The 14,845-nt window shown below is 37.6% G+C and overlaps 1 protein-coding gene across 1 annotated transcript in view; it reads left to right on the plus strand.

Moving 5' to 3' along the window:
* Positions 1 to 11,920, plus strand: part of RAB2A (RAB2A, member RAS oncogene family) — a 43,781-nt gene extending 31,861 nt beyond the window's left edge. The window contains exons 7-8 of the mRNA XM_038126847.1: positions 8,076 to 8,144; positions 10,279 to 11,920. Of these exons, the coding sequence (XP_037982775.1) occupies positions 8,076 to 8,144; positions 10,279 to 10,374 (165 nt within the window). The 3' untranslated portion in view covers positions 10,375 to 11,920. The remainder of the gene's footprint in view (positions 1 to 8,075; positions 8,145 to 10,278) is intronic.
* Positions 11,921 to 14,845: the final 2,925 nt, after the last annotated feature.

Raw genomic sequence — 14,845 nt, forward strand, 5'->3', positions numbered from 1 at the left:
GAAAACCAATGACTGTGACCCTTTGATTTTTATTCTTGAGCATTATATCATATAATATGAAATACCCCTCAGGCCAGTTCTGGTCAGCTGTCCTGGCTGGTTTACGTGCCCCCACAATTTTGCCTACCCTAAGCCTAATCACTGTCAGGAGAGGGCAGTGTAAGAAATAGAAAACCTTGACACTCAGCAGTAGCTAAAACAACAGTGCGTTATCAACACTGTTTTAGTCATAAATCCGAAACACAGCACCATGCAGGCTGCTGTAAAGTAAACTGTGTTGTAGCCAGACAAGTACAGTGGTGGACCAAGAGCTCCAGCTGAGATGCTAGTACTATGTACAGCAGAAAGATTGCTTCACATGTCTTTCAAGCCCATACTGGGTTCATTCACACTAAGCTTTCTTATAATGACATAGCTTCTTATGCTACGTAATCCATCCCTATTCATTTCCAAAACTATCCTAGATTCAAAATGGTGTGTGACCAGTGAGGTATTCTTTTAGTGGTAAAGCCTTTTAGTTATAAAATATTTAAGTTTTTTGAAAAGTTCCAGTAAGCTACAGATGACTTTCACAGAATTCATTACTACCTGATTCTAAAATTATCACCTCATTTTGCATCAAAAAATACATCCTAGTGAATGAATTGTCCAGTATCTAATGCATCTCTGATTATCAGGAGGCAAATGAGCATGAAGTTCTTTATCACAAGGTTCACAAAGAATCCTCTCCTTGTGTGAGTGATGTGTGCGTGCGCTAACTTTCTAATTCTGGTGGAAAAGCTTTACGGTATAATCCTTTCCAGTGACAGTCAAGTGCATTCCTTAAATGGTGTTCTCAGTAAACACAAAAAAAGTGGCATGATGTAGAATAGTTAACAGCTACAGAAGCAAAATCCTAACCTCTAGCAATTTCTTCATATGAGCAAATCAGCTTCTGTTTGTAATGTTTTTTTAAGCTGTTTCCCTTGTTCAATCTTGATTTCCACCACTGTGAAATACCTTAATAAATCCATAGCTGAAGCAGTACACTGACCTTTTTGGTGCTTGGATCTTAAAACAGTTTAAAATTGTTCAATATATTCTTCAGGATTTTGTCTCATTACCTACATCTTGAACAGAAATAGATGATAAGGAGTGGAAAACATCCTGCTGGCTGTTTTGTGAAGGCTGTTGGAGAAGTTTCCACCCTGTTTGCAGGATAGGTAATAGATGGTAGGGAGTGGGAAGTAGATCCTTCACAGTTACTTCGGAGACTTCTAAGATTTCACTGTGACCACAGAGTTAAATCATCATATTTCGTATGGAATGGGATTGTGTAAAAAGAGCTTCTGTGTCACTGAGAAAATAGAATGGTTACTGGAGGGAGGTTAGGCACAGGCTTATAATCTGACTGCAGTGCAAGGACAGTTAATGCCTCTTCAGCAGTATCATATTTATTTGAACAGGAGGTTGTTGTTGATTTCCTTTTAGCCTCTGTCTAAAGCTGTACAGGTAGCCAACTATCAAAATATTACTGACTTTTTTTTCTCCTCAGTGATTTCTAAGGTGATTGTAGTTAGAGCAGTGTACACTTTGTCATGAATGGCTGTGGGCATTCCCATGGTAGAGCCTTGTTAACATTTAGAATCTTGTTTAACATATTTGCTCTACTGTGAATGGGCGATGTGCACTTGGAAACACTGTTTGCAGACTTCAGTGTTGCTTATTTACTTTTTCTAAGAAAACACAGTGATCTCCATTGAGAGCCTTTGCGCTTGTATACACATAAGTCTGGGGTCTGAACCCCAGGCAGGTTTGCACTTGTTTTAATCGTAGCATCCAGTACTTTCTGACCTCTCATTAAACCAATACATAATACTTAAGAATTTTTTTGTCTCATTTGCAAGAGACATTAACAATTTTATCACATTAGTTTTTTTCATTGGTAGTTCAGCAGTAGTCTGTGACTTATTAAGTGTGATCTTACCTGCAACCTGCAGTTCAGAGTTTGCTGAGAGCTTACTGCTTGGGCAAGGGCAGAGTAGAATCACTAGCATGACCTCAGGGTGACCATGTAGTCCCCTACAGCACAGGGTGCTTAACTCTTTGTCCCTGGCATATCAATGGCTTGAATCTATTTATGTGCACTGATTCTCAAGAAGTAAGGATAATACCTAGCGGTATTTGGGAAGTTACAGTAACTAAGTGCAGTAACAGTTACAGTAACTTATTATTTCATTCCAGACTGCTACTTCTATTAATGATTAATGTTGTGACCAATCCTAGGCCAGAAATTTTTCTGGATGCAGGTCAAAGCAGTGCTAAACAGCATCACTGTTCAGAAACTGGTCTCACTTGAGTTGTGCCACTGTATCGCTGACTCCTGTATGTTTCCTATATGGAAGGGTGCCTATGCCAAACTTAAGAGCATTATTTTATGTTATTCCAAGTTGTCTGCACATAAATAAAATGCAATAATGAATTCATTATTTAGGATTAAATCTGAATAGACTCATGGTTTTAACAGAGCAATGGAGCACTTCTGCTACATGGAGCTTGATGGTCATCCAGTGGTTCTGTTTCAGTTGTAACTTAATTTTCTCTTCAGTCAGCTTCTTTCATGCTTTTGCTTAAATGAATTACAAATATTCAAAGCTCCTGTAGCTTCAGCAGTGGCACAGATAAGAGACAGGAGATGCCCTTTTGTGATATTCTGAGGGGGTGAAAGTGAAAATCTCATGGAAAGATTAGATTCTTAAAGGGATCTGAAGCTGAACTGATTTTTAGAGTGTGTTTTATTTCCTTTCCAACCCTCCTTGAACACAACTAACAGCTGGGATGCAAACAGTTGTTTGACATGGTAATATCATAAGCAGGGATTTAGTTAATAAAACTTAAAAATCATAGAATGATGATAATTTTCATAGCAAGATAAAGTAGCACACAAGAGGTAATCTGACTAGCACTTAAAAAAGAGCAGGATTTCTTGGTCATGAGTCTTCAAAAAAACACCCACCCAAAAGTTAGGTTTATCTTAGTTCGTTTCAAAACCAGTATTCCTTCAAGTTCCTGGAAATCAAAGCCCTGTGACGTTTCAGCTGTGCAAAGCTGACATTTTAGCCAGTTTCTCCCGTGAGAAAATGGGGTTGAAGCTTGTGTCAGTTCAGCTGAGGAAGGGAGAAGGGGCAGGACACCTGGCTGTAATGAGGATTCACAGCTTCTAGCTGCTTGTGGCAAATCCTTGGATTGTGCCCCAGCTTCACAGTAAGGAATACTGGCTCTACTGTGGTTCTTGGGCCTTCTGGGCATCTCATGGTATGATGAGAATAAAAGGTCTCAGTTAACTGAGTGTTTCAGTCTTTATAGAAGAGCATTAAATGTATGATACTGCCTGCCTGAACTGTGGATTCCTGGAGAAATGGATTCTTACTTCTGCAAGGGTCTATCTTTTTTTGTTTTCCCTCAAGTATTGTGTCCTGTGTAACTGTTCAACAACAGTTACAGGACTTACTAAGTCAGTTTGAGCTCTGCTAATATGTATCAGCTCAATAAGTTTGTCAGAAAGATTGTGCCTCAATGGGGACATAAAGAAATTGCTGTTAGCTTCTGGTTTGTGTCTTTGCACCTGTACTTCAAATACAAGGTTACAAATGTGTTCGGGTGGTTTTTGGGTGTGGGTTCATTATATAGCACCTTACTATGCTTACTAACCCCTCTGCATCCCTTTTAGTGCGCTAGGCTTCTTCCTGAAAGATACTTTACCTGTAAAAAGCATTGCCTTACTGTGGTTGCATAAAAGAGCTGCTCAAAGCTTTGGAATCTCATTTTATTAAGTGGCCATCCAGCACTGGTTACACACTGGGATGATGAATACTTTAGGCATAAATCCATTTGTTGTCTATGTTGTTACTGTTTCCAAATGCATTCTTAAATAGTAGAGTAATCTAACTATATCATATCTTACTGCTAAAAGATAAGATAGGGAATTGGAGAGGAGGAGGAAAATTCTAGGTGTTGGCTGGGTCATGCTTTAGTATTTGTGGAACATTTAACCTTTAAACATTCCTCATGTAATTGTAAGAAATAATCCAGAAGATAATGATTGCTCAATTTTTATTTCCACGTGTTAAATTTAATTTTAACATTGCCACCAGAGGGCAGCATGTTCCACGAGCTAGCAGGGCTGGACGTACTCTCGTACCTGATTATAGGCAAAGATGAACTTGTAAAGTCTTGAGTTTTGAAAAGTATCAGTGAATCATTTACAAGTTTTTTTCCTGCTATGCTCAGCTTATAGCAAAGTCCTAAGATTGTTGTCCTGCCAATAGCTTTCTGAGAAAGACAAGTGACATTATTGACATCTGCAAGTAAAAACTAAATGTAGTTCCTCTACTACTCACGTTCCGGTGCCCCTAGCTTATTACTCCTGCATACAGCTTCCATGAGACAAGAGGTATCAGGAACTTACTCCCTTACCTGTTTCTTGCATTGTTTTTACCATTTTACAGAATTCATTCTTCCTGGATTTGTCTCAAGGGTAGTAAAACTGTATTGCTTGTTTGTGTGTGATTATATGAATGTTGAAGTTGATTTAATTCTACATTCAGTGTTTGTAGGATTAATTACCTTAAATGCAGTATCTGTAGTGTTTCATAGTTGCAGTTTTGGATTGTTTGGGGAGTTTTTTGGGGCAAGCATTGTGAGATGTGACTTCTTGAGTCTCATGCTGCTATATAATCCGGGAAACTCCTTATACAAATAATCTAAAGTGATAATATACTGATATATTGTGATTTAAAAGCCTCTTTTGTTGGCTTTGCAGCAGGGGCAGGCATGACACAACAGGCAGATCGCATCTTGCAAGATCACTTTCCCACTTGTACAGTAATGCACTTTTCCTCGAAAGGATATTGCTATTATTTGGGAACCTAGTTATAATGAACACACAATTGAAAAATACATTACATTAAAACAAGTCACTGAATAACTTGTGTACAACCTTTTTTTAATGCTGTGGTAGAGTTATATTCAGCGGTCTCATGCAAAAAGCATCAGTAATTTGGGGTTTAGAAAATGAACAGAGTTAAACATTAAATGTAGACATCTTCCTGAAGGTACATTGTTTTCTTGAATTTTCACAAAATGTCGTCAAGGATTTTATATTTGGAAGTCAAACGTACTGATTTTGCCAAAGTCTCTCACTTCCTTTTATGAGTAATAGAGGTACTGTGTACTAGGGCATTGCCATCTTTCAGGTGATTATGTATAAATGCAGGGTGATTCTGGTACTGCCTCCCCTGGAGTGGTGAAAATGAACCTGGACCTGATTTGGGATGGAAAAGCATGAGTATCGTTGTCTAGTGTTTTAGTAGCAGCAGCATTATAGGAACGTACAGTGCAACTGCAGTAGGCTTGGTAGGCAGCCAGCTGAGTCCTTGTGGGCTTGCTGGTGAGGTCTTGTGTGGAAGTGGCTAAACTGCACCTGGATCCAAGCTGGCGTGTGAGGTGCTACAGCTGTGTTCTTGTAGTCCCCTGCATGTGGTCTAATAAATCTAAACTGGATTTGAGGGGAAATTGTTCTGTCTTTCTGCATTTATGGCTCAGTTAATCTGAAAATAGGATAAACTGCCCATAAATAATTAAGAGTTTATAGTATACTGCATGTTCCAGATAAGAGTGAGAACATGCAGTATTAAAAGAGATTTTTGGAAGAAGCCAGTTCTACCAAGTTCACCCTCTTGTCCTTGATAATTGGGGCACTAGCATGCAATGCCAAAATCTGATGAGACAGTCTTAAAGCAGGTAGACTGCTGTTTTAGTGATGTTCTCATGTGATTGAGTCTGTTTACACTTTGAATCATAAGTTAAGATACATGGATCTGAGAAACAAATAGAAGTATCAAGGGATTCAAGTCTCTTTTCAAGGCTCTTAAGTAGCAATTTTTAAAACACATCCAAAGAAGAGAATGTGAGGTAGATATATTATGTGCTATGTTTTTATAATTTGTTTTCAAATAGGAATTACTTCTGTGGCCCAGTGCAACCTGACATTTTGCTATGTAAAGTAACAATATGTGCTGTTTTAACACTAAGTATGTCATGCACCAGAATCAGTGATGGGAATGGGGTAGTCAGATAATGACTTCAAGAGAACGGAAATTATAGAACTGAGATTAATGGAATATTTGGATTTTTCAGATCAACAATTTCTTGGCCAATTTGTTTAATAATAAAATATTCTGTACTGAACTCAGTGTGCTCTTTTGCTCTGTATGGTACATGTGTAGTAACAGAAGGAATTTTATGTTTGTGCAATGCTTTTTTCCAGTGTGTTTTACTGGGTTTTGTGAGGATAGATACATTGCTACAATGACTGCTCTTGAGTGTAGTATCCAAAAGTTAATTTATTCTCAGTTGTATGAGTTTGGAGTCTGTTAAAATTGTGGTTTATTGCTCTAAAGCAATTTTTATAGATTTAATGTAATTCTCACGAAATTAATTCTAAGAGTGTTGGTGTACTTAGCCAACATCTTCTAGAAGAGTTAGAAGTGCCAACTGTTAAGTGCTTGTTTACATGAAGTTATCATAACACTTTTTTAAGACTTCAAGCTCTGTTTAATGTCCCGCTGAAGTAGAAGTAAGAATCCTCACAGAATCCTGCTGTGTGAATTTTCAAAGTTGACTTACACCTTTCAGTGGGCACATGTATGAGGCCATTACAATAATTAGTATGTTATCAGGAACAAAGATAAGTTTGAATTTTTTTCCTTACATAGAAAACTTCAGTTTGTGAGGAATTTGAATCAATTCATAGTTGGCCAAAAGCCAATTTTTCTTCTCAACTGTAACACGTGTTTGAAAAACGAACTCGCTTCCTAAGTGCCTTGTGAATCTGCAATGATTAATTCTTCTCATTATTTTGCTGCAAATTCTCATGACCCTCTGTGATGATTCGATCACCCACTTAGAGTTTATGCATATTCATATCTCTCTGCTCCTGCTGCAGTCGTTCAAGTCTCCTTCACTGGCTGTGGTGTGTGCTTGGTGCAGTAATTGAGCTGCAGTAGATTGATTACTCTGGGGAGCTGTAAGGCCTTTAAAGGTGAAAACATATCAGTCCTGTTAATTAGGAAACAAAGCTCTGGTGGCAAGTTCAGCAGTCAAATGCTTCCAGTGTAGAAATGAGGAAAGGTATGATTTGTTCCTCTCCATGAACCCTGTTTACTTTTTTATATTTGAATTAGATCTGTATTTGCTGTAATAGGCTTATGCAGAAGGTAGCATGTCTTGTATGATTGCATGGTGTTGGTATTTTAAAACAAAAAGAACTGCATGTTTATTGTAATTACTAGCTGCTGTTAATCACCTCCTAAATTATGCATTATTATAGGTGTTACTTGACCTATAAAGCTAAATGAGAGATGAAAATGGAATCATTGATTGTAAACTTCAACAAAAAACATCTATATCAGTCACTTGGTCAGACCTGAGTGTCAAAGTATTTTCTCTGACTTAAAACAATAGATTTTTAGGAGTAGTTACAAAACCTGGGGTCTCTCCTTTCTGCTATTAAGATGTCTGTTACCCATTGTGTGCAAGATTAATTAAAGAGAATACGTTCTTAAAATTAGGTGAATATTAAATGATAGCGTAAGGTTTCAGCCAGCAGACAGCATCCTTACATCATCATTGTAAGTACCCTGTGGTTTTATGTTGCTAAGCACTCTAATCTAGAGTGGCCTATTACAAAGATATTAAGGGTAGGGGAAACCATCTGCCACACAATCTATCCATAAGGGTCAGAAATAAATAATTTAAAAGTAATTTATATATCTTAAAAACCACTTTTTCCCTGTAATTACTGGACAACAGATTGTAGAATACAGATGTTATGAAAATGCCACTGTTTTTGTAAACAGCGTGTGATCCATTGCTGCTTCAGGGTGGGTTATAGGATGCTGTTGTCATACCTGTTTCTGCAGGGGTCAGGAAGGAAAGTCTCACTGAAGCAACTGCACATGAGATTGAATTCCAGTTAGTGCATCCTACACTGAAGGATATTCATTGTGTCTGTGGTCTTTTTTCCTCTGTTTTAGGCATTTATTAATACTGCAAAGGAGATCTACGAGAAAATCCAGGAAGGCGTTTTTGACATTAATAATGAGGTAACTTTTAGTACTCTGTACACTTTCTGCTTTTTTTAAAGTACAGAATTCACCTTCCCTAGAAAGCTGGACAGTAAAAGATTTGCCTGTTCATTTGGCTGTAGAATTGTCTGCCATTGTGATAAAAATGGATTAAAATAAGTGACCCTATCCATCCATGAAGCATCGCAAAATAATATAAATCCCCAAAAGAGAAGAAAATCCACTTTCATCCACTTCTCCATATGGTGTCATCTGTTTTCAAAGATAATTTTCCACTATGTAAATGGAGGACCATGTTGATATGCCAGATGCACTCCATGAGCTGTCCAGTGTAGGGGAGGGATTGCTTTGAGAGTTACATAAAAGACTTTTGAAATGTTCCTGGTTTAGGTGGCTGGATACTGTAGGGAATAAAAGATTAGCCATTTTGCTTATGCACATTAGTGAAATTAGAGATTGTTAGAGATTATTGTGCCTTTGCTTGTTTGGGATAGGGGTGGAGAGCTGGAGAAAGGGGAACAAGAGCTAGAAAGACACATAATGTCTCCTGAATTTTGAAATGACTGTGCTGTTGAAAATCTTACTTTGTAACACTAGTATTATATAAGCTCTCTGTTAACAGTCTCATAAAAAATTTGACAATGTGAGGTGGTCAGTCTTTGCTGAAGATCAAGTTGGCCTGAATATTGTTGCTGAGGTGCTTAGTGAAACCACATGTGAAAATCTGCACCACTACTCTGTTCTGTTTGTACTCTGTGGAGAGGTGTTTCCAGACTGTCAGTGTGATGCTTCTCTTAGACATTACCGTCCTTGCAGGATTGTTCAGAGTAGAGAGGGAGTTTGCAGGACTCAAATTAAGTAGCTTCATCTCTTTCCACTCAGTATATTTCAACATGAGGAAATTGAGACTGTTGAAAGTATTACTTATGACTTCATAGAGGAAAAAATCAGAAACTTCAGTAGTATGCAAAGTAATGCATTAGGAAACTTGTAGCTAAATAAGATGTGAATAGTAATCCTCTAAACTAATTCTGACTGCAAAGTGTGTGTGCATGTTGGTGAAATACTTCTTAAATTCAGTTCACTGATGAAAAATTTAAGATCATCTTTCACATCTTTCCTGAAGAAAATGCAGTTGGTAGTGCAATATAAATTGGAGAGCAGAGTGTTTGAAAAAGCATGCTTGTTGTATCTGTCGAGTTTCATATAGTAGCTGACTGCTTTACTGTGCCTTACCGAGCTTTGATTGCAATATGCTGTCAAGAGCCAACAGTCCGTGCTACTTATTTGGCTTTATGCCAAGTCTGGCTTCTTGATTCCTCAAGAAGTTGCTATCAGCCCAGAGGGGGCAAAACCAATGAGCCATAGGGCATGCTTTTTATTAAAGGGGAGTCAAAGAGCGAAAAGAAACCACATCAGCTGCTGTCAATACTAAGCGAGTGCCAGAAACCCGAAGGCTACCACTGCTGCAGAACAACTGCCAAGCACTATAAATCTGAGATTTGCTGTGACGCAAAGTTTCCTTAAGAGCTTAATTTCTGAAGCTACTGTATTACTTTTCTCAAAGTGGTGTATTTTTAGGTAAAATCCACTTGAGGGAGTGAGGGTTAAGATATAAGTGTGATTTTGATGAATGAAAGAGCTACGCTGTGTGTGGGTTCTTGGCAAGTAGCCATGTCTTTTGGGATCACAGAAATTATTGATGACACAGAACACTCGTATGCCCTTAGCCTCTACAGCTGATTCAACACAGAAAGAAATGCTGTCTAGAGAGGAAAAGTTTTATATGAAACTATTAAACTAGTGGAGATTTTGGCAAGAGGGGAGAGGTTATACATTTTTAGCAAATGTTGTATGTTTTTAAGCTATATGCCAAGTAGTATTCAAATAAAATTCTTGCTCTGTGTTTTTTTTTTTTTTTTAATGGGAGTTTAAGCTACAGAGTGTAACATGGAGATAAAATTTAAATGAGAAGGAAGGCATCTTACTTTAAATAATATTTAGTTGCTAAGAACATGCTGGGGAAAATTACAAACTTTTATGTATTTATTGCATACATTAGGAGAACTTGTTATATGATCTTCTAAATAGAAAAAGTAGCTTTTCAAGTATATTCTAAAATACTTACACTGTGTATTAAACTTCATTTCAGGCAAATGGCATAAAAATTGGCCCTCAACATGCTGCCACCAATGCAACACTTGCAGGCAATCAGGGAGGACAACAAGCTGGAGGAGGCTGCTGTTGAGCCTGTTTTTACTTTCTAGCTGCCTGGATGAGGCCTACTTACTTGTTTGTTCACCCTTCCCTTCCCCTGCCCCGCTCGCCTCCACTTCAATTCAACTGAGACATGAAACTTGTAAGTTGGTTTCCTGTTGCAGAAGACTTTATCCTTCAAATTCTTGTATAACTTTGAATAAATGGTTAATGTTCACTTAAAGACAGATTTTGGAGATTGTATTCATATCTATTTACATTTGATTTCTAGGTCAATTGATGTGATTATTTTTGTTAAATGTTGTCTTGTGCCCTTGACTACGAACTGAATTGTATTAAACACTACAAAGTCATCTGAGTATTTTAATCAGTTTGTGTAGTTAGGTTTCCCAGCTCCTGAGGTTACCTAATGTTTAATATTGTAGAGCTGTCCTCAAGTTTTTTGTCAATTTTCAAGGCTATGAAGAGAAGCAGAAGGACTCTTTTAATTCTGTATTTATCACTTTCTGTATATATAGTTTAATAACCTGCTTGGGTGTACTTGCCAAGCTAGAATTCTTTAATGCATTTGCATAAAATCTATACTACTTAGAGCTTGAAAACTACAAAAGCATTAATAGGAATTGCTTGGATGCTAAATTTTAAGCCTTTTTGACATTGTTAGCATGTTCATGCTCCCCTGTCATTATCCTGAAGTCCAAGAGAGATGCTTAATGTATATTACTAGAGGCTACATACGTGCTATCTATTTTAATGCCAAATGTTTGCTGTTTATCCACAATTTCCACAACACCTCTTCAGAAATGGATTAGCTGTTTGCCTTAACAAATACTGTAGGTGAAAACAGAGTATGGATGAAAAGTAGAGGAGGAGTTGATAAATTCAAAATGGCACATTTTAAAAACATTAATCTTCTCAATGTTTTTCTTTCTTGTTTACCACTTGATTTCTAGGTATATTTTTCATGCAAGGACAGTTTTTCAACCTAAATGTATAGTGGTCGTGTAAAGTTTTCTTTTAGTGACAACTTGTAATCCTAAATATATGGTAAGCATCTTGTCTATTGTGAAGAGGGTGTGAAAATAAAATCTGCCGGTTTGGAAATCTTGATGAAAATCAAAACTACAAATGTTTTGTTACTTATTATGGTGATGGCTGGGGGAAGGGGGCATATTTTTCCTTAAATGAAAGGGTTGCAACACGGCAAAACAAAATCCTGTGTTTAAGTGTTTATTTGTTAAAATACAGAATGTTTATGTCACCTTTCATACAAATGTGCAAACAACTGAGTTTCCATCTCATCCTATTTAAATAATTGCAGACAAAAGGGTGATGCTAATGGTAGGCCATGCTTCATGTATTGGGGGAAATAAAGGGGTGGGGGCAGGCAATGACTGCAAAACTTTTGTCTTACTGGACCAATATTGACTGCATCACAACACTGGAGGAAAGGGATCCTCATGTCACCCATTCTATTTGTCAAAACTTGAACATCCAGAGTGAATAAATTTCAGCCTGATGGGTGTAACATAGCAGTGGTTCTGAGATTAAATAAAATTTGAAAAAATTGTGTGGAACCTTTTGTTGGTATGTGGGGGAAGGGAGAACCAGTATGGATATGTTAGTTGCTGACTTCACTTCTTTTTTACATACTTAGTAACATTTTCAGCAATGTAATATAATTATTTGCAACTTTTAAATGATTAAGAGGTTACTCCATTTACATACTTTCAACTGTTACCTGTTTGTTATACAGAGTTTGCATTTATAGCGCACACCTTCTGTTTCAGTTGAAGTTTGAAAATTGCGTTGCATGACAGTAAAACCATAGGACTGAACTGCATGGATGACACAGGAAAACTGGCATGTCCTAACTAGCTGTTTACAAGGAGTGAATGAACAAGACTATTAGCTTAGATTAACTACTTGAAGTTTTTTTCACTTGGCAATGTTGTAGAATTCAGTTGCTTGAGATGAGAGAAAAGTGTGCTCTTATTTAGCAGCCTGAGCTTCATTACAAAGGGGAATAAAGTTAGCCATAAAAATTGTCCATTAAGGGAGCGGGGGGGGGGGGGGGGGAGATTTGTACCCTGCCCTGATAAGAACAAAAGTTCACGCTGTTTTAGTGGTGATGATTTGAAAAACTGAAAGCTTCTGACAGTCTCATTTTCTGAAAACATGGAAGAGGTATAGAATTGCCCAGGAATCCAGGGCTACTGTGGTAAAGAAACACCAGTACTGCTTTTTGGGGGTGAGAGGGGCAGGGGGGGAATACGCTGTGACTTACTAAAGTCATGTGTGCAATCAATTGCTGATCTTGCTGGTTTGGTCTTGGCTCACATGCCAGTCTTAGACTGTACATTATGTTAAGACCGTGGTACTTTCAAAGAGTAGCTAGAACAAAACTGAAATTTCCGTGCATTCTGGCTGGCTTTTTGTCACAAACTTTATGTACCTGTAAACCTTTCGTTGCTACAGAGATCTCTGTATTTTTGTAGGGATTCTTTTTGAGAAGCCCTGATGTATTTTATCCAATTAGAATTTGAAAATTGTATAGCACAGAACTTAGCAGGAGGGTTTACTTCTAAAATATTTGCCTGAACAAGATGATTCTTTCACAGGTTTCAGTTTTACTTGTACATGAGTGACTGATAGCTTGCTGAGATTTCATGTTGAATTCCAGTTGCTTTTGTTGGTTACAACAGATTTTCACAACCAAAGAACCAAAACATGTTTCCCAGCAACTTGTGCAGCTGTTACATGTAATGTGAAACTGTTGATACCAAAAAAATCATACCAAGGTGCAATTTTTCCCTTAATCCCAGTTTACAATATGGTAGAAAGCATAGTTAATTTAAATTTTTAAAAAAAAAAAAAAAAAGAGATTGGGTTGATAAGCCCTCCAAGCATGACTAAAAACTTGTCTCTCCCATTTCAACTAAAATAGAAGTGCTCCAGGAATTTTGGCAGTCATTGAAGAAAGATTAACAACTCCCCCTCAGTCTTAGACCTGTGTGTCTCTCTTGGCTTCCGTCATTCTGATTTACTCTTGTGCAGATCAGACTCAGCAGTGAGTTAAGGTAAAACAACTGCCAAAACACTTGCTGATAAGCTAAAGTAGCAAGTGTCTGAAGGCCCTGGCAAGCAGTGAGAGCTCCATCCCCTGCTCCAGAGTTGTATCATTTCTGCTGTGTTACGCCTTTTGTGACAGTTTCTTGTGGTGGCCTTTGAAGAGGCTTTAGCTGCAACATTTATATGTTGTTTGGGTTAGAGGGGCACACACTAAGTAATGCGCGCTTAAACTGGGCAAGTTTTTTCTGCCTGAAGAGTTTACCTGTGACTATGTTAGAGCACTAAATCTGTTTTGGGAAGAAATTAAAACTTCTTTTCAGGCTCAAAAATACAGGCAAACTGAATTGGAATCTAAAAAAAGTGTATTAAACTAACTCAGAAATACCAGAAGACAATTTTGAGGCATTGCATGATTTTTATTTTTTTTAAGTCATCTTTCTTAAGAGGGTACCCCAATGTGCCTGTATTTTTCTCTCTTAGTTGTTACCAGCAGGGTATTGCTTTTCTAAATGCTGAGGCCTGAGGTAGTGATTCTTCTTAACAGACCGCTCTTTTGATACTACTGAGTGTCCTACAACTTTCACCTTAGGTTTTTTAGTTGATTTGTTCGTTTGTTATTTTGTTCCAAATCAATTTTCTTCTTTCCGTCTTTTCTGTTTTCATATTGTTTAGTTTGAACTAAATCCTGTGAGCAAAATGCTGTTCTATGTCTTTACTTGTTCCACATCTGTAACTCCCACACTTATAGGAATTTGCCCAGTATGGGGCATTTGTTTTAGAGGTGGAAGGGTGGGGCAGAGGGAGAGAGGGATATGTGTGCTATCTGGCTGCATGATATAAAATCTTGAAGGAAGTATTGCACAGGCTCTGTTACTTGTTACACCTACTGTGTGTACTGGTTTGCATGTGTGGGGGGATATAATTTGCCTAGTCCTCTTCCACTATTGCATGGGAGGAGATAGGGGAGACAGAGGAAGACTAACAGGTTTTATTTGGATATCTTAATAAATTTGTTTGCTGAGATCATAGGTATGATTTGTGTATACCTTATGTTCCTCCCCTTAGAATCTCTGAGTTCTTTTCTGCCACATTGCTGCAATGTAAGTTTAACAGTATGCAGTGGTGATTTATTGTAATACACTACTGAAATCTCCATTTGTAAATAATCCAGGCTGCTGCTGTGTAAGTAGCTGATGAAATGTCTTTACTGGGTCTGCCGCGTATGAAAGAAACCACAACATTAGGCAATAAAAACTACTAACAGAATGTTACGAAACCAAGACCATGACAAAAAAAGCAGCATGTTATGGATCTATCATTTTTATTCTTGGGACAGATTTTATTATTTTTGGAACTATTACAAGACTTATGTTAAATATTGTGGATGATAAGAGGAAACAGACTCTTGGCAAACATGGAAAACCAATTAC

The sequence above is a fragment of the Motacilla alba genome, chromosome 2 (assembly GCF_015832195.1).
Source record: "Motacilla alba alba isolate MOTALB_02 chromosome 2, Motacilla_alba_V1.0_pri, whole genome shotgun sequence".
Lineage (NCBI taxonomy): Eukaryota > Metazoa > Chordata > Aves > Passeriformes > Motacillidae > Motacilla > Motacilla alba.